Genomic DNA, 20,512 nt, shown 5'->3' with positions numbered 1-20,512 from the left:
GCTGTAGTTGCTATTTTATGAAGCTATTGATGATGAGAATTGGTGAAATAGTAACCATAACATACAACACCTGAGAATTTGCCTTCGTGCATTTGTGGCATGTATCTCAAACCTTCCTGAGAAAGGAGACAGAAGGTGTGCTCAGAAAAGTGATTCTTCTTACTTTATTTTTCCTTGGACTTGCTCCATACCTCAGCTTGTGCACAGTGCTTTTTACAAGTAGATCTCAAAGCATGTTATGATGATCAGTGCAACTACTGACTCTCTTATTAATAGCTGAAGGAACCATAGAAGAGACACATAATGTTCTTAAAATACTGAGCCTGCTTTATAGCTAAGGATCATAAAATCATGGAATGTTTTGGGTTGGAAGGGACCCCTAGAGGTCATCTAGTCCAACCCCCCTGCAGGAGCAGGGACACTGCTAACTAGATCAGGTTGCTCAGAGCCCCGTCCAACCTGGCCTTGAATGCCTCCAGGGATGGGGCCTCCACTACCTCTCTGGGCAACCTGTTCCAGTGTTTCACCACCCTCATTGTAAAGAATTTCTTCCTTATATCTAGTCTAAACCTACCCTGTTTTAGTTTAAAGCCATTACCCCTTGTCCTGTCACAGCTGGCCCTACTAAAAAGATTTTCCTCACTAAGGATGCTAAAGATTTTTTTATGAGCTTGGATAAAGCTCCTAACTTTTCTGATATGAGTAAAACTGTTATTCCTGCAGTGTCTTAGGTGAAGAAATGGTAGAAGAAATGTCTTATACCTTCTGTTCCATACTCCCTTTGTTAATACTTGTAAAATTATTCTTTTTACCAAATTTGACATTTGAATGTTGACTGTCTTCAGTTTAATTAATGTTCTCATTGGTTTTAGTTATGAATTTTGAGAAGCTCTTGTGTTTTAGATAGGCATTTAGGGAGCAATCTTTAATTAAAGCCAAACTGATTTTTGCCTTTAGGCATGGGGTTTTTGCATTAAAAGGTGGCATAATTTGTATTATATTCTCCTGAACCTGAATCTTTTTGTGACACAGGGACCAACAGCCCAATTTCTTTCCTGCTGTCTGTTATAATATTAAGTGACAATAAACAGGATGAAGGCTTATAAGATCATATAGTACTTGATGGCAGGGCACGGACACCTTTTGGTAAAGCAGCCAGGCATGTTAGTAGAGTATGCTTGAAATCTTAAACTATTTAAGTAATATGCCCCTTCTATGGAAATACTGTACTCTTGCATATGGAATTCTTGGAGTAGATGTGACTTAGCAAATTGCATTTATTAGATGCACAATATGCCTTGTAATTTCCACCTTTCCAATAGCTGCTTCTCTCCTAATGACCCTCCAGCCTCCTCTTCCTCTGCCTTTAATTTTGTGTTATTGGAGAATTTTTTTCAAGTAACATTTATTTGAAACAAAAATATGAATTCTCTGTATTGCAGGTTATCAGTAAGAAAATACAGTAGCTGTAGGCTAAGCGACCAAACTCGTGTTTATTTTATAAGAACTGAGTTTTTTATAGACAGACATTGATTCTGGGGTTTAAACAAGGGTCAGTAACACAGTTTTCAAATACAAGCTTTTTTTTTTTTTTCCCCTCCCTGCTTCCCCCCTCCTGGGATTTGGAAATTTTCTGCTTAGGTCAGGCTCAATGAATTGAGATTCATTTGTTTTAATTAGATCTAGGTCAGCTCTTGCCTTATCCTGTCAAATAAAAGAAATAATAAAAATAAATGTGAAAAGCCAAGCCTTGTTTAAGTTGAATATAATTGTTGATTTAAATATTATAAACATATGCCATCTTCTAAATGCATGCTTATTTGATAAATGAGATGGGTTTGAGGATGATGATGTTGATGATATGAAATCTAAAGGGTTGTGTGTCTGCTTCTGTGTGCTCCGTCTTACAGATTTTATTTTGCATTTGCCTGTCTCTTGATTCGGTGGACACCAGTGAAAACTCCTTTCTTCTTTTCTGGTGACTGTAGCATTGCCTTGAGAATGCTTTTCTGATCACCTAGAATTGCTGCTTAAAGAGGTCAACCAAATCAGAGCTGTATCTTAAGCACTGTGTCTTTCTTCTCTTCCTTCCCCCGCTCCCTCCCTCTGCAGAAGGACGTAGCTCTGAAACCTCAGGAACGTGTGGAGAAACGACAGAATCCTCTAGCCAAGAAGAAACGGGAAGCACTTACCAATGGGCTGTCCTATCTTCCGAAAAAGAACAGACTTCACCACCACCAGTACAGCTCTGACCGAGAAAATGATCGTAATCTTTGTCAGCACCTTGGGAAAAGGAAGAAAATACTGAAGGGCCTCAGACAGGTGGGAGACAAGTTATCTGTTGCGGGGAGGGGGGGCTTTGGCTGTTGGCACATGGTATGTAGAAGCGTATTTCTCATTTTTGGGATCACTTATTTTACCCCCCTCATAGTTGTTTTATTCTTGGGCTCTTGGGTGCCGCTTGGTACCATGTCCTGGTGCTGGAAGAGATTAATTGAGTGGCAAAGTAAGTGGTCTATGGATGCTAGAGCTGAGTTGATTAATGAATATGTAAAGGTTGGAAGAGCTTTCCATAGGCTGGCTGTGCGACTGTCAGGCAAACAAATGTGGACGCTCTATTACATTGTTAGACCAACTTTGTGCTATAAATATGCCTTCTTGTCTTAGACTTTATACACAGAAGTATAAGACCCCATTGAACATTAAGGGCAAGGTGAGATAATTGCGCGAGGGTCAGCTGTTAATCAAGAAAAAGCTCTAAGACTGATTTCGGTGCGAGGAGCTCATTTGTAGGATTGTCGGTGGTACCAGCGTGTGCTCTTTTGGGTAACTAATCACCTACCCGTAAGCAAGAACTTCCTGCCCTCCCGACACTGGTGGTCCCTTACTGCAGTAACTTGGTGCATGTGTGTCAAAAGGGAGCAGGTAACATCCAGGGCTGCAGAGCCTGAGGCTGGAAATCTTGGACTCTTACTGAGGACTGTGCAGTGTTGTGTGTGTTCTTCTGAAAAAAGAAGAAAGTGTGACTTCTCTGATGAGCAGGATGCAGAAGAGCGCCCCATGTTTTGCTTTTGTTAATGAATAAATATCCCTTGTGTGTTTGTTACATGTAAATGACTAAATTTGAGTTGGGCATTTTAAGTATAGGATGTGCCTGTGTGGTCGTTTGGCTTCTTGTCTGCAAAACTGAAATCTAAAGTAAAAGTAAAGAGGTCAGCTTTGACCTACATTTGAGTGATATTAATGACTCTTTAATCGAAATTTGTATGTCTAATGGAGATGGTTGACATCCATTGAATGAGTCTTCATCCTTGTTTGGTGCAAACCAAACATTGCTTTGCAGAGAAACTTTGGGAAAATAGTGAGAATTCACTGCTGCTCATTTTGTGAGCTCAAGGAAGTGGAAGGACCATTGGGGATGACAAGTACGTTGACTTGTATTCAATTTTGATATTCAGAGTTACGGAAGCTGGTAACAAAATATGTTTTCATGATTATTTTTAAGCCCATACTGTAATAGAAATAAAATAAGATATTATAAAGTACTTCAGCAAAGAAACTGTAAAATGCCTATTCTACACTACCACACTGGTATTTCTTCTAATATAATATTTCTAATTTATATTTCTTCTAATTTAATTTCACTTTGTATTTCAAAGGGAGGTGGGGAAACTCTTCAGGATAGTCAAGGCAGCACAAGTGGGTATTGAATGTTTCTGTGTTTCCTTGACTGTTTTCTGTGTTCACCTATGCCGTCTTTGCTCTGCTCCTTTTTAGGATGTCAAATGGTAAATGTATGTGCTTTGTGCTGTAGGAACTGGCCTTCGTAAAAGCTGACTTTTTGCACTCTCTGATTCCCCTGGCATAGCCTACTGTCAGGTGAAACCTTTCCGCCTGGTACTTAAGCAATGAAGGAATCAGCCTTGCTGCTGATGGAGGTTATTTGTGAGGTTATGTTTTTAAGAATAAATATACACTGGCTTGGAAGGTATTGAGTTGACAAATGTCATGGAAAATGGTTTTCCTTTTAGCTGATAAATCTGAGTACTCTGCTTAATTCCTGAGGGATAAGCCTGAGAGGAAATAAAATATCTTGCTCAATATAAATTTAATACATTTGGTAGGGGTATAGCTCCTTAGATAAGAACACTTTAGTCTCATGAACAGTTTAGGTGCTGACAAATCCAAGTGGTGTTGGCACTTATATGTGGAAAAAAGATGTCATGGAAAAAACTATAAAGCTTATTTGCAAAGACATGCCCACAACCTTTATATATAGTATTTCTGGTAAGCATTTTCTGTCGTCTTTCAAGACAAATGGTGAAGACCTTGAAAAAAGGAAGAGAATGATAAGCTCTGAGGATGGTTTGCTCTCATCGTGTAACACTTTTCCTCTTAGAGCAACTCTTGGCTGCACGCCTTGGGTTCATTTCCCCGTGCAGCTCCATCCCACTGAATTCCTGGGCTCTCCATGGGACGTAAAGTTGGTTGTCACCCTTTTCAGATCACCACAAACCAAGAATTGGGCCTGCTGGTGCTTTGTGCTTGGCAAGTAGGAAAGTCAATTAGATTTTAGTATTCTGGATGCATATGGTGTCCTTGCCACGTTAGGGCTATGTATTTTGTACCTAAACAGTGTATTTTCCCCTGTTGTCCCCAGAGGAATCCTGAATTGTCACATGTGAATATTGTAATTGGATGGCAGGATGCAATCTCTATGCTATCACTTGCATTCCCGTGCTGTGTCAGACCTCGGCTGCAGTCTGTCGCTGTTGGGAAATGTTTTATACCTGGAAATCTTGTTCGTTGTTTTACCAGTAGTTAACAGTCCTGTCCGATACGCCTTTCTGTGAAAGCTGTTATCTGCTGGAAGTAACGCTCACATGCAGGATTTACAGTATGAGGCTCTCTTGTCAGACAGATTTAGTTGAAGTCAGCTATTGGAAGGACTGCTAATTAGTTTTCAGAGAAAATCCTTGCAGTATTCATGCAGGTATTTATCCAGCTATGCTGAAATGCCTACAGGTTTATTGAAATCCAGAAAATGTGAAACTGTAGGTTAATTAAGGCTCATATTTTACTAGCAAGAAGACTTTTGAACTCTGCTTTGTGAGCTTTTATAAATGTACTTATTAAATGCCTCAAGGAAGTTTTAGTTGGCGTTAAGCAAACATAAAATTCATCAGAATATTTCTCTACTCTTTTAAATTTAATTTCCTTTACGTTAATTGGTGACGGCGTGTTTTTATGCGTTTTCTGTAAAAATCATTTGGAAATCTTAACATGAACTTTTTTATAGTAGTAAAAGGGTGGCAAAAAAATGTGAGGTTTTATTCCTTGAGGTTCAAGGAGGATGGGGCGTACTGGGAAACAATGAGTTTTCATTGCGGGAGCGTTGGGAGCATTTTGAAAGTGAGGGGGGAAGGATCATGTCTCTTCATTCAGTGGGCACGTGTTTTGGAAAGAGCAGAAGGCACTGACTTTTGCTTCCTCTACCATTTCCTGCATCGTTTTCTTTATCTGCTGGGAGATTTGTACGCTGCCTTGCAGAAAAGGATTGTCTTTGGCATATGCTTCTAAACCAGCAATCTCTGTGCTGGGCAAGTGGTATATTAGCTGGCTTAGGTATGTACGGGAGCCAGCTGCTGCTGGGCTCTACTTTAACTGGCTGATTGCAAAGACACTTGCAGAATATCAGTCCGAATCCCAGGTATTGTGTGAGTGCAAGGAAGGAGACAAACTGGTGATAACTAAGGGGCAGATCATGAATAAAGGGAGTAAGACTCATGATGGAGAGATGAATTAGGAGGTAAATTTTAATGAGATAAAGGAAAAATGGGAAGAACAGCAAAAAAAAGATACACAGCTGACTGGCAGTCATCAGCTCTACAAGCATTATAAACTATTAGCTTTAACCTCATAGTCCATTACATGAATCAGTTAAAGGGGAGAGAGGGAAACACTGAAGCGGTTCCTTCTCAGAATGAAGCCCATGATCCCCTTGGCAGTCTCACCCTCAATCTATACATCTTAAATTTGAGATTGCGAAGGCTTTTGATGGCTGATCTGGACAGCCACTGTCGTCCCCTGTCATCGCTTGCAAACACCACGTTGTTAATTGTGCTGCAGATCTACTTACAGCACACGTGTCCTTTGGTGCCGAGGTACTTGTGTGCTTCAGTGCGGCAGACTCTGGTGCGGAGGGTGAAGTAGCCCTTGTGCGATCTGCACTTAATCACGCTTACACTCAGGAATGGCTTTTGCACGCTCTTAGGCAAGCCTGTACATGACAGGTAACGAGAGCGGCGCGGGAGGTGGGTGTTAGCTGTATGGTTTGTGGTGACATTGGTCGGGGAGCTGAGCAGATGGGTTTGATTGTCACCAGCAGTGCGATTCCAGTGAGAGCTGACTGGTGACAAGCGATTTACAATGTGCTATTTACAGTTTGGGTTTGCAGTCTCTCAATGACATCTGAGTGCTCTTTAGCAACTGCTTTCATTACTGCTTTTCTAAGAGCTGTTAATTGAAAATGAAATTGTGGGTGGGCTTTGGGAGTGCAATAGCAGCTACAAGTATTATACGGAACCATGGAGAACTGTTTAATTTCTTTGACTTCCAACCTGTAGTTCTGTGCAGCATTGAGGGGAAAAATGTGGATATATTTGTGTGGTGTGAGGTTAGACACCTTGGAAATACCGCATACAGTGGGCATACACCCATAATGAGTGATAAAGGCTTGAATCTCCTTTTACAGAGTTGCTGTGATTCTGGATAACTTCACTGGCAGCCAGTGGATTTCAGTGACTGTAGACCCGCTGAAGATCAGGAAGGAACCTGGGCTGTGAAAACAGCTTAGGCAGGACGACAGAGGGGTTTGCAAGCCGTGCCAGCAGCGCTTGGTTCAGTTTTGCACCGCTGCAGGTCTGGCTCTGTATGGCTGAAGTTAAAGGAAACGGAGCATGGGACAAACTTGCATACCTTGGTAGTACCGGCCAGGCATCAGGTCCACAGCAGCGCTGCCATGCTTTAATGGAAATCGAGATTGTTTCTTTCTGTTCTGTTTGTAAAGAGAGAGGTTTGGTGGTGTTTGTTGGTTTTGTTTTGTTTGTTTTTTTATTATTATTATTTATTTCAAAATACTAGCACAACCACTTTGAAATTACTAGGTTTGCTGCTTGTTTTGCAGCCTCGGCAGCATGGTTTGATACGTGTTGCCAAAAGGTTGAAGTAACCCAAAGCAAGTGCCACAAGCAACAGGACTTTGCAGGGGCCAATGGTTTAATGAAACTCTGTCTGCTGTGTGTTGGTATTGTGGGCATTGTTTATTTGGATTTCTTTGTCAATCCACCTTATTAACAGCATTTAATTTGAAAATGAAGATTACAGCACTGATAGTGTAGAATGGGCCATCAGCAGGTAACTGTGCTTTGAGGTTACATACACAGCACGAGTGGATGTAGTCATCTGTGGGAGAGGGTGCTCGTGTGGTAGAGAAAGGGGTAAATCTGGGATTTGAGAAGTCTTTGGAGGATGGGAAAGGAGGAACACGTCTATGGGAAAGGGGTGAAGTGGTGGGGCTGTGCACAGGCCCAGGCTGGGCAGTGTGGTTTTTCAGAGGGGTAAATGTTACGCAGGGATGTGCCCATGGAGGGATGTGCCCAGAGATGGGGCCCGCTGTGTGAGTTAACGGCCTCTGTGTCTGCTGCTGTCTGGCTCGGCATTATCTAGTCTGCCATCGTGCTGTTAAAACGTTGAGTGCTTCGTGCTGGCCAGTTGGTAATTTCATCCTCAAAAAGGAGCCGCGCTTTATTTTGCGCACATGCCCAGTATGTGGATTTCTGTGTGAGTGAGAGAACGCCTGTCTAAAAGCTGGGCTGCTATTCCGTTGCCCCTCTCGTTTCCCTCTCAGAAACCACCACTGGTGAAAAACAGCGCTTGAACTGCTAGCATTTTGTGATCCTCAACTGCTGTTTGCTTCTGATCAGGGGCCACAGAAATCTCCAGCTGTACTTAACCCGCAGTCACCATATCCAGCGTGTCATCTGTGAAGGCACCCAGCTGCTGGAAAGCATCCAAACAACTTCTGGGCCCTGATAATATATAATTGTGCTCAATGGGCACGGAAAAGATCGTTGTTCTCTATAGAAAGGACTGAAAAATGATGTGTTGCTTCTGTGTTGCTTGTTGTTCTGCATGGCACATCCCCCTCCCCCCCAGGTTTAATGAAGCTCCTCAATAGGCCCTTTGGATTCCTTGAAAACGCACACAAAACCAGGCACGTAATATGAAATCCAGAGCCATTCACAAAACCAGGCGCGATGACAGGATGCCGCTGACGTTTCCCAAGCGAGGCGAGGAGCTGTGCTCCGCAGCGTGCCGAAGCAAACACCTGCATTCATTGATCAGTCACTCGCAGAAGCTGCCACTTTACTGAAGATTTGCCTGCAGTGACGTGTCGCAGGCGTTTCCCCCCCCTTTATAATCACCAGTTTCACCTGCAATTTTTCAATAAGCTATTGAATTATACCTCTCTAAATGATACACTGCAAATCCAGCGGGTCCTAATTGCTAATGATGGTTCTGAAAGACTTTCATTTGACTGTAATTAGGTTTGCAAGCAATCAGCTGCCCTTATCAGAATTGAAAACACATATAATGTAAAATACGGGCTGGTGGGAATGTAGCATTTTCTTAAAAGGAGGAGGGGAGAGGAAGATGTTTTATTAGCAGAAGCTGTGACATATTTTAACACCTTGAAAACATCATGTGTGAAATTAATTCTGTTCAGTATTTTACCATCTGGCAGTGTTATTGTTCTGTATATATTGCCATGTAAAGTGCGCTTTTTTTTTGTCTGGGTATGAGCCTGTGTTTGAAATAATCATGAGTCAAATTGATTACTAAGGATGTTATCCCTGCTAGATAGGTTAAAAATACATATCGGGAAATCCCAGGGACTCAAAATGGCTTCCCCATGGAGAGCTTTGCTTGCAGGGCTGATGACTTTGGAAGAAAAGGGCCTTGTTTTTGCCATGCCTCTCTCCCGTGGATGAGTGTGTGTGCTCAAAGGTAAGAGAAACTCTCTCCAGGTATTGTTTATTGAAGCTGAAGTAGAAAAATGCTTGTCTCAGACTCAGTGCCATGATAACTGTTTAATGATAGACTACTATTTTGATCCTGTCTGTATGTTCCTGCATTAAACACCCAGCTCAGAGCCTCCTGTGGGAGCTAACAGGCGGTAGTGTCTTCAGGCTCCAGCGCAGGCACGGAGAGTTCCCCTTCTTAGACACAGAGGAATGTAAGCTTAAAATGTGGCTACAGTCTGGTGTTTGCCCACTCTGGCTAAAATACCGGCTGTTTGGCAGTGTGGCTGATCTCTTAACCAGGACTCAAACCTGATATGGTGACCAGTGTAATTATTGTGACAGTGTTACTGCTGGATGGTAGAGCTTGTACAGCCAAGGCAGAGTGTGGAAGAACTTGGGTCATAGCTAGAAACGGGAATAAGTGGTGGGATATTAATATCTCCCACGTTTCTCTGAAGCCGATGGTGTGAGCTAATTGCACCTGGGATGTGGCAGAGGGGTTCCTCTGCCGCCTTGGCTTTCACCGGCCATCGCTGCTGTGTTGCAGGTGATCAGGCTTGTAAGAAAATGAGCAATGTTGGCATGTTTTTATTTCTAATGCAAATTCTGCCACCGCTTTGCGATCTGCCCTGCTGCATCTTGCCTCATCTTTTGGCTCCAGTTTATGCAGCTGTGAAGTGGTGTTGCCAGAGGGATGTCACCAGACCAGGTAATGCTGTTGGGAGAAGGTGCCCCTGTGTGCACCACTCACCCGCTCCATCCAGCATAACAGAAACTCCCAGCACATTCTAAACTGAAAACAGATTATAAACAGTGGCTTTTGGATTAACCTAATTATGTTAATCAATTAGATACCTTGAGAATAATAGTTTTACAAAAAAAAATTACTGTGCATGGAGCAGTTTTTGTCTCCAAGGATTATCGTTTTTTCTTTTAATTTTGGCACCCAACTTTAATTGAAAACTTAAATGATTATTGAAGGTGCTGTATTGGGAAGTGAACCATATTTTAAATGTGCTATGCAATCAATTGCTGTCTTGAAAGTTCCTAAGTATGTTACCAATAAGGGATTAAGCAAAAAATTAATTTCGACTGAGGCTGCTTGGAGACAAATGAAGCTCTGTCTTAAGTGATGTAAGACAGAATAATAAAGTGACCATATTGAATTTAAAAAAAGAAATTTTCCAGTTCTTTCTAAAATATTTGTTTTGTAGTCTACAAATAACTTTAATCTAAGCCAAGACTTCTGACCTGTAGATTTGCCTATGTGTTAACTCGGAAGCACAGCAGTTCATCCTCAGATTTGTTACAAAAAATTTGAAGTGTTGAAGGTGTGTTACTTAATCCGTCTCTTTTCCTCCACAAACTCTGTATCGCAAAGGGAGGAGGTGTAAGAGCGATGTATCTAAATGTGGCTGTAGCATCCGGCAGCACACTTGTGGGTGTGCAGCATCTTTCTGGTGCAGGGCCCGCCAGCGAGCGCCGCGGGGAGCGGGGGTCTGTGCCCTGGTGTTGTTCCCACTGTAACACCCGGTCGGGCAGGCAGGGGGGCACAGGGAGGCTGTGATACCCTGCTGCAAGCCCCACAGTTTGGGAAGAGCCGTGGGAGCAGGAGAGTAGCCTCGGGAGCGTGTCAGGCTCCTGTGTGATGCTTAGATTCTCAGTTAAGCTTTTGTAACCTTAGGTCCAGCTCCTGAGTGCCGTAACTCCATGGATTCAGGGGCATGGGGAACTAGGCTGTGTGCTTGAAAAATGCGTGGAGACACTTTTAAAGTGTCAATTAACACCCGGAGGAACCGTTCCTTTACCCAGGAGTGTGGAAGGCTCCCTATAGTTTGGCCTTTCCAGGGGGAAGATGACAGGTGGGATAAAGAGGCAATTCCTTGAATTCAGTAACTGGGATATTTTCCTGTCTTTTTGTAAACTAAAGGCAGTACTCCTGCTTTTGTAGCTGGCTCGTTCAGCCCCTCGGAAGAGGAGGGAGTGATTCCCCTAGGTCTGAAAAGCTGCATTTTTGGCTGAGACTTCTTAGAAGCGGGAAGTAACCGGCAGCATGAGCGGCAGTGTTAGAGCAGCCTGGGAAGCTAAAGCAGTGTGAAATTCAGGTACTGAGCTTGCATGATTGCTTTCACGGTTTGCAGTGCTTTGTGGGGCCGTTGCGGAGCTTTGGAGCCTTCCCTGGATTTAGCCTGGCAGTGGCTGTGGAGGGGCAGCTCTGGCCAGCTCCAGAGTCCCTGCATGCTCCCACCGTGGTGGCACAGCATTGCTGGAAGAAATGTGTGTGTGTATTGCTAAACTTCCTGCTATTTATTTCATTTTAGCAAAAATGACCTGTGAATAAAGCTCAGCAAAATTATTGATAATCTTCTTCAATCCGGAGGAGGTTATTCTCCACTTTTGTGTGGTTTCACAAATCGGAATGTTGCATTTCTATAAAAAGAAGACATTTTAAATTTTGTTTGTGCCCAAACCCACTGAAATGGAACAAATCTTTAAATATAAATCCCCATTTCCTACATTTTAACCCTTTTTCATAATATATGAACTATATGCACTAGGAAAGCCTCTTATTATTAGCAAAAATGGGACATAGCTTTATTTTTTTACACTAAGCTTGCTGTACTCTTAAATAATTCAAAGGAATATCGTGAATCGGTTCCATTGCCAGTTAAAGAATGCAGTATGGCCATTACTACATAAGGCCATGACTCCTAAAACAGGCAAAACAAACTTGTCCTTTTGTCCTGACCTTTCCCCAGAACAATTTTCTCTGCTCAATCTTAAAATACAGTGAGGTTATATGAGTGAAAATGAAAGCATTACCCTTAAGTAGAAGTTACCTTCGCTAAAAGAAAAAAAAAATAGAAGGTCAACTGCAAAAGTTACTGTGGTTTTGCATTTCCAGTGCTGTTGGAAGTTGGCCTCTTAATATCTGCAACACTGTACAGGCTATGACCAAATACGTGTTCCTGATGCTTCTGATTTTCCATTTTTTTAATAATCACTGTAGGATCAGTTTCAGATTTATCCTTTTGTATTGGGTCAGCTTTTGGAAAGATTGTTCAAATGTGTCATTCTAACGTGAATGAACTTTCTTGAAGTCCTAAACTTGTACCAAACCCCACCCTTACTCAGGAAAGCGCACGAGCACATTCTTAGCCATAGCTGCTTTCCCAACGTCCATTTTCTTACCCTGTTGATCTCTGTGAGCAGTTACAGTGACCTGTTTTCAAGAAAATGGAATTCTCTATTTTCTTCAGTTAAAGAACTGCTATTACAGTTTAATCACGGTTCCTTCTAGTATGGAAGATATCAGAAGAACATTCCCTCTGTAGTCCAACAAAATGAAGACACAGAAATAGGATGATAGCCTTTTTAGGTCTGTCCCACGTGTGAACATCCACGAGGCATAAGATCTGTTTAAGTTAAATGAAAAGTTTGGCAAAAGACAACGTGGGTATAAACTGGGCTAAAATAAATGTCAGTGGGAAGTTAAGCTTTCAACCCAAAGCCTAGTGAGATCCTGCAAGAAATTGTGGGAGGAGGAAGCAGGAAAATAACTGGTTTGCGGGCACAAATTGATTTAGACTGCATAAAAAGAAAGAGCTACAGGCCATTAAGGTCTAATAGCAGAGTGCTGAATCACTGACCTCAAAGTTCCCACGTACATTCCCATGCCCGTTTGCCTTCCCTGGTAGCAGGCTTACAAATAGACGTAGGAACCTGCGTGCTTAAGAAAGAAGAATTGAGTTCAAAGAAGAATCGAATTCCCTCTCACGCAGCTCTTTTCTGCCGGAGCAGAGAAATGAGAGAGAAACCCCCAAGTTTCCTCATAAGACGCAGTCAGGTCTAAGCCTGGCTCACCCTGCTAACCCTTTCCCCCAGTCTCCCAAGGCTAAACAAGTCCTTAAATTAATAAAAATAGTAAAGCTGAGGATGGGGGTAGAACTGGAAACTGCTGTTTAATACTTTCAAGAGATTTCAGGTTGGCTTTGTCTAAATATTTTAATAAAAATATTATAATCATAAAGCAGGTGGATTTTATCCTAGCTATACAAAGCAGCAAACATTTGGTGCATGAAAATTTTCCCTGATACTCTTCTGATTTTGCTGACTGTGCTCACCATTTCCTTCTGAACTGGTTTTACTCTGATCTAGTTGAACAAGAAATTCTTATACTTTTATAAATAAAAATCAAGTGCCCAGAGGAGGCAGAGGGTTAATAAAAATGGAAATTCTGTTAAAATTACTAATCAATCTGTTCAATGTTTCATAGTCTCCCCTCCCCCTAACACATGTTCTTCTCTTGTAAAGCACCTTATTGCTTCCTGCTTGTTTACCGGCTTTTAGCAAGTCAAGCAGCTTTCAAATTGCTTTGATGTTAATTATAGAACTTGTTCAATAGGGCTTGCTAGGTGAAGGAAAATAGCTCGTATGTTTAAGGAAATAAATAAATATACAGACAAGTGCTCTGTGCTTTGATTCTGAAGAAGGAAGTGACAAGATCCTGATGCCTCAGTGTTGTGTTGTCAAATAGAGGCTATATTTGGGTGGCATGCTGCTCTCGATTTGCAAGGTTTGATATTCATTGTCTTCACTTCTCTTGATGATAAAGGGGAGCTACGTGCTGAGGCCTGATCCTCGGAATTGTAAAAGGAGTTGAGTTTCAATACCTCTTGTGCCAAAGTAAAAGATTCAAGAAACGGGGGTTTTGACCTATGCCCACAAAAGCTGTTGGTATCAGCCAGCCCTTTGGATCACGGGTTATCACAGCGGTTCCATTTGTTCTGGTCTGGACGCTGGTCCAGCCCCAGCTGCGCTTACTCTATTCAAGCGTTGTTGCGCTAACGTTTTAGCTGCAGTTCAGTTTGGGGATTTACAAAAAATGCTCTTACTATCTGGAAAATGTCCTAGCTGTCTCCAAATAAAACTGCCACATATTCAGATCTGAAACGGTCCATCAAGGTCAAGGCACAAAGCCCCTGTAAGAGAGCATCAGGTAAGGGTGTCAGGGTGGGAACTGAGGACCGGGACTGCTGCCCTCTGGCCGTGACTGGGTGCTCTGTGATCTCTGGCACCCACAGCCGCGTTTCCCCACGTTCATCCTGGATGTAAATTGTGTTTAGTCTTAAAGAACTTGTCTACCAATTCCTAATCAAGGTGTAGAAATTTAATCAGAGAATTTGTGCAGTGTTTGGAGATCTTCAGATTAAAGGTTCGGTACCTGTGTGATAAATGAGTGTTAGTAATTTCTGGTACAAAGCACTGTAGCCATTACAGCTGACTGCGGAGTTTGTCAAAACCCAGTGCTGTGTTGAATGACTGGAGAGTGCCTGTCAGGAAGCGATGTAAAACCGTTAGCTTATTGGTGGTGTTGTATTTATAAATTAGTAACAATACATGGGGGGGAGTGGAAGGTGTATCATTACAAAATGCTTTTGAAAGATTTGAAGTACAATTTGCAGTACAATTTGCAATCTGATGTTTCCTATAAGAATTGCAGTGGTTTCGGTGATGGAAAGATATTATTTTCAGTATTAAGGCTTGTGCTTCCAATGTTTTAAACAAACCTGTGCTTTAGTGTGCAATAAATACTGAAAACGACCCCGTCAAACTTTCTTCTTCATCATAATGATATGTTTTGATATAATTATTCCTGGGGTGCTGTTACTGTTCTGTACAGCGGGTACCAGTGGGTGTGTTGTTTCCAGAAGCATGGCATGGCCAGAAGCATGGCATGGCATCATGCACACTACTTCAGAGTGCTCATAAGGCATTTCCTGGAGTAGAACTGTATGAGAGTGTAACATCGCATTGGGGGAAGAGACCTTACCTATCAATAGCGATGCGAGGCTTGTAATTTTAAGTCTTTCTAATTTAAATCATGAAAATCTGTTTTTCATGAATAATTCAAAGATCTGATTTAGTAGAATTATTTCCAGCCCATGTATATTAAACAGCCAACCTGCTATGCCAGTTCTGTTTAAGAATCTGTTGATGGGGGTTTTCTCTTTGCTGCAGAAATGATCATCTTTGTCTGTTAGAAAATAAAGCTGCTGCGTGGTATTTTGTCCTTTTGATTGCATGAGAGTTTTGCTTTAAACCTCGTAGGCTAAAATTCAAGCTGAAGAAAAATAAACCCCTTACTACAGGAGCCCCTCGAATTCAATTTGGAGAGAGTAAACCTTGTACTATATCCATTAGGAAAATGGCAGTATTCTTCCAGTTCCTGATGTTATTCAATTACTTACCGCGCTTCCTGCTTTTAGCGTAAACTGTATATTTTAGCTCATGACCTTTGACAGCAAATTGAATGAGAAGTGGAGATGCAATGAAAGTTTGTTGGTTTGGTTTTTTTTTTCTTTAAAGACATTTTAAAAGCATTGATGTGTTGGGTTGGGGTTTATTTTGTTGTTGGTTTTTAATAAGCCTCACTGTGGATTTTGTAACACAGTGCATTTTCCTTGGAAAAAAGAAAATTTAAGTTAATGTCCTTCCTTATTTGCCTTGGAGAACAGCAGAGTCTGCATAGCTGCTCTTGTTAGAGTGTGCCTGCTGAAATTAGCATTGCATATTTTAGTTAATACCAATAAAAGTGGAGTTTGTTTAATTTAGAATCAAACCCTTGTTTACATTGGATTAGCGCTTTAAGAAAAATACTTAACTTGTAAAATGATGCTATTGACAGAAAGTGGTTACAAGCCCAAAGTCATCCTGGGCTTTGTTTCACCACTGTTGTGGCCTTTCTCTTCTTGCCCACTCCCCACTCACAGGGTTTGATAGTTTTTAAATTATTTTATGCAGTTTAAAGCCTTATATTGGAATGAAAAAAAAGTCTTTTTCTGTGTAAAGTCATCAGAATGGTATAAACTGAGTCTTTTAAAAGCGAGGCAATCTTTCTGAAATGCTTTACAAACATACGGTACCTCTGAGTGAAGCTTGCATCTTAGGAAGGAGGAGCATTGATAAACAGTGCTGAGGGTGTATTCATGTGGCATCCTAAGGAACCTTGCATCTATCAGTAATTCCAACATGCTCAATCGCATCGGGAAACCTGCAGAAAGTCATTCACCATCAGCCCTTTCATGGCTTTTATCTTGCCCCAGTTTTACTTGCAAATACAGGCTTCATTTTCCAAAGCTTCTCAGCACCACAATTAACCCAAGTCCCAAGGCCAAAGTGACTTGAAGTACTTGGGAGTCAAGGTCTTAATAAAAACTGATGGACTTTAGGGTCTAGACTGCCTCTGTGGCTATTGACATTTAGTTGAAAGTTGCGTGTCTCTTACCCATTTTACACTGCTCTTCAGGAAGGAAAAGTCAGCCCAGCCGTGCTGACTGTGCTGGAGCTGCAGTTGTGAGGGTGGTGAGAGAGCTGAGGCATCACCTGGACAAACCATGCAGTTTCTCATTTGTAAAGATTTTAAATTTTCAACACCTCCAGGTCTGCTGCCCCTTAAAAAAGAAGAGGGGGAAGGGAGTACAGAAGTGTTTGATCTAACAGTGCTGCAAGTACCCTCTCGCAATGAGGCAAATCATGTTCTGGTCTTCAGCTCCTCCTAGATCGTAGCTCGTTTACAAGCTTTCGATCCCTTATACTTGTGAATAGGGTGAATGCAGAAAGAAACCCAAACCAATGTATTCATCTGAAGCTTTCCAACACAGGTACCCCAAACCTACCTAAAACTCTGCAGAAACCATTGGTAAGAACATCGGTGCTGCCCAGATCAGCGAGCCTAGCCATACCCAGCTCCCTGCTCTTGATGAGCCTTCTCACACATGGTGTTCCTTGTACTTTTCTATTAACAGTTGAATGAGACTTTAGAGGTTCTTAGCTTTTATCTGACCAGAAAGCCTTCATGTCATAGTTCCTGCCAAATTTATTGTTTTTACTAATCCTGCATCTTTATAGAATAACGGCATTTTGAGAATAGTAAGAGCCCATTGGTGTGTTCAGAACGTGCAATTGGATTGAACTTGAACAGAACTTGAATTCAATAAGAAAAAATCAGGAGGTGTCTTAAATTTATTTCTTCCAACATAAAGAAGTGGATGCCCCTTTTCCTTCCCTTGCTTACAGAGGCAGCCTGCCCCTCGCCCTGGCTTTTGGGGTATCTACTTGCACTGGAAGGCCATTCTCTTTTTCTACAATGAGTTGCAAAACTTTCAGGCCTGTACACAATGCTAAGTTGTATCGTGGTCCGACTTGGGTTTGCGCTAGGAGAGAGCCTGACTTTTCTGCATATCTATTTGTCTAACCTGGTTCAAGAGCTTTGTTGCGTTGGGTTGTGTTGTTCTGCAGGCTGTTCCAAGATAACATTTCATTCTTTCTTGTTCTGGCTGCGGCAATGCCAAGTATTTGTTGAACATCTGTCAGTGTGTTCGGATTATTAACCTAACTTCTGCTCATTTATGTTAATAAAAACATTTGAGCGTCAAAACAAGCATGTGTAACGGTTCCTCACACTACTAGTCCCACTGAAATCCAGCTGAGACGCTCGACACAATCTTACCCAACTGGCAAAGTGCTGGCAATTCCTCCTTAAATAGCATTGCTACATCTTCTGTGCTGCCCAGACCTGGAAGGTGGCACAGCTTAGAAATGGTTGTATTTAATCTTCAAACTCTAAAGGTTGTATTTTGGGACAGACTAGAAAATATGGGAAATGGACACCAGAGCTGTGTCCAAATTTGGCACCTGTAATCAGAAAGTTGTGGTCTGTCGTGCCGGTGCAGCATGGTGCCTGTTGGCTGCTGCGTTACAATGCCCACAGAAGTGTGTTGAGGAGCACAGAGTAACATAAAGCTGGTGAAATCAGGACCCATAAGTGCTCCTCTCAGATCTGCCATGGAAGCAGGTCCCTTCAGCCCAGAAGCTGTAGGATCTGCATCCTTGGAGATTTCCACATCTCCCTATGGCAGCCTGATCTCTCCTGAGCTGAGTCAGCCTTGCTTGGAGCACGGCTTGGATGAGGTCACCCCTGAGGGCCCCTTCAACCAAAACTGTTGTGTGTCACACTGAGCAAGTAATTTCTTTTCTGGGAACAGAAACTGCCATTTATTACAGTTACTTGGTGTCTACTATTGGGCCGGTAGCGTACTGTGTATAACAAGCAACTCTGAAGCCAGCTTGAGAAACGGTCCCTGTGTTTGGGTCTCCGAAGGCCTTCACTTTATTGTTAGCACACAGTTTTTGCAAGTTGAATTAAAGGACAGATCTGCTTTTTGGACTACACGTAGTCTGCTGGGCAACGAAATGCACTTGGAGCCATTCTCCCAAGTCCTATAAACTTTTACTACAGATACTATTAATAAAAGTATTAATTACACTGTTCTGGAATTAGGATTTTGTAATGAAACCTCAAATGGAAAACTCAAGCCAGGTTGGCCAAATGTCATGAAACACTCAGACTTGAGCTGCGAGTAAAATAAAAGTCTGAGTTGCTTTAAGGTTTACAGTTAAGAATGTAAAACTTTTCAGCTTGTCCAAGTTTTGACAGAAAACCTTGCAGTACTTGGCAGGCCTGGCTGGGTTTCCTGAAGTGTGAAATGCAAGATAAAACTGGTGACTCGGAGCCAAGCACAATGAAACGAAAAGGTTCTCCTGAAACAAAGAGAAATGGAGATGCACCGCTTTTTCTCACAGCTCTCCTTCAAATCCTGTCCCGGTTCGATGGGGTGCGCTGGCAGGAGCATCCCCAAGCGTGGCGTGGGGGTGCTGCGGGAGAAGGTGCAACTGGAGGAAATGCTTGGCACAGTGACGCGGCTGGCAAGCGTGGCTCTGCTGACTCCAGGGGAGCTGGGGGCTTTTATGCCAGCTGAGGATTTTGCCCATTCAGTTGCTGTTTAGCTGTAGAGCGAGGACAGCAGGGAGATAAACTCTTAAAGGCTTTCTTGTCGCCTTGCAGTGGTGCAGCAGTACCAACAGGCGCGCTGTAATTAAAAGCTGTTTTGAATAAGTTTCAAATGTTTGACTTGGAGGGAAGGGGAAAGGCAGTTTGCTCTCTGTCCTTCCTTTCACCCTCGAACTGGGACTTCTACGGCCTGTTAGGCAAAATGAAGAACTTCTTTTAAGTTCTCGATCCAGAAAGGCTTTTTAAGAAAAAGAAGTGGTGGTTAAAGTATTCGGGCAGATTTTGCTGACAGCGGACAGAGCTGTGTTTGCAGGGGGAGTCGGCCATTTGACGTTTCTGTTCAGCTGGTACACTCCAGAATTCTGATTATTTACAATATTTTCATCTATTTGAATTCCTTCAGTGCTTAGAGTATTCAATTTTAAGGACACTGACTTTCCTCTTTTTTTTTTTCTTTAATGCCCTGATTGAAGTTTTGTGCTAACAGGGCTGGGTTGGGGTCAGAAGGAGATAAATAGCAGTTGGTGGGTTTTTATCCAGAGCCCTTTTATCTATGATTGGCATAGTTTAATTTTTTAATTTCTGCACAAGACTTTGTAACTCTTATGAAAATTGCTTCTGGCTCTTTCACATCAACGTGAAGCTTGCTTATGCTAATGAAAGCAGTTTCCCAGGGCTTCAGTGGACTTTTGGAGCAGGGAGGAAGACGCGTTTCCACTAGTGACTGTGCTGGGGCAATTGGCTGCTTTGACATTAACAGCCTGAGCATGACGAATTGCAGATGGTTTCCTCCACCACCGGGTAATCTCCATTGTAACGTTTTGTAGTGACTTTTGTAGTCAAAACCAGTTTTTAAGGCAGGGGAAACACTCCCCTCACGCCCTAACCTAGTCAGTAATACAACTTGCACCCTTGAGATGGGCTTTGCTGAAAATCTAGGAATATGGATTTGCCCAGCTTTCTGTGATATTTTTGCCCCGAGTTGATTAACCAGATCTTTGAGTGTTGTGATTTTTAGATCTCTGATCTCAGTAGGGTAAATAGGTTTTGCTTTCTATGACTTGAGAAAAGATGCTTCAACCGAAGGAATCCAGTCTGGGACCTGAATGCCATGGCTCTTTGGCTTTGAGCACGCTGCTATCGCCTCTGCCAGTTGCCCCGAGAACTTGAGGAGAGCAGTTTCTGCCTCTGCTTGTCCTTCTGCCAGATCCCAGTGTTTGCAACACAGGTAGGGGCGGTGGGTAGAAGACCTCCACCAGCAGTGGTGCTCCAGTGGAGCCCGGAACAGAGGCAGCAGGAGGTGTTGGTAGCTCTGCCTTGGGAAGGCTTTGCTTGTCCTTCCCCGTAACCTGCTCCCCCTTCCCACTTGCTGCTCCTGCTTTAACACCAATATATATTGTGCGTGATGCCATTTATTTGTCTTTCAATGAACTCAGAGCAATTTAAATATGTATTAGAGGGTGATTTTACAGTAGGTGGGAGCGTCTTCTTTTGGTGCTGGTCTGCTTTGCTGGAGGGGTGCTCACCCCCCCACCCCCCCAATCCCTCTTCTCCCGGCCCCAACTCTCCCCTT

General features: G+C 42.5%; 1 protein-coding gene across 1 annotated transcript in view; it reads left to right on the top strand.

Annotated features, from left to right (window-relative positions):
- Window positions 1-1,122: 1,122 nt before the first annotated feature.
- The window catches only part of AUTS2 (activator of transcription and developmental regulator AUTS2), a 582,970-nt gene continuing 563,580 nt past the window's right edge, over window positions 1,123-20,512 (top strand). The window contains 2 exon segments of the mRNA XM_035900525.1: window positions 1,123-1,146; window positions 2,113-2,322. Of these exon segments, the coding sequence (XP_035756418.1) occupies window positions 1,123-1,146; window positions 2,113-2,322 (234 nt within the window).

Source organism: Egretta garzetta, unplaced genomic scaffold (assembly GCF_000687185.1).
Source record: "Egretta garzetta isolate BGI_Z169 unplaced genomic scaffold, ASM68718v1 scaffold108, whole genome shotgun sequence".
Classification (NCBI taxonomy): Eukaryota; Metazoa; Chordata; class Aves; order Pelecaniformes; family Ardeidae; genus Egretta; species Egretta garzetta.
The sequence above is the reverse complement of the archived record's forward strand: the minus strand, read 5'-3'. Positions and strand labels throughout refer to the sequence as shown.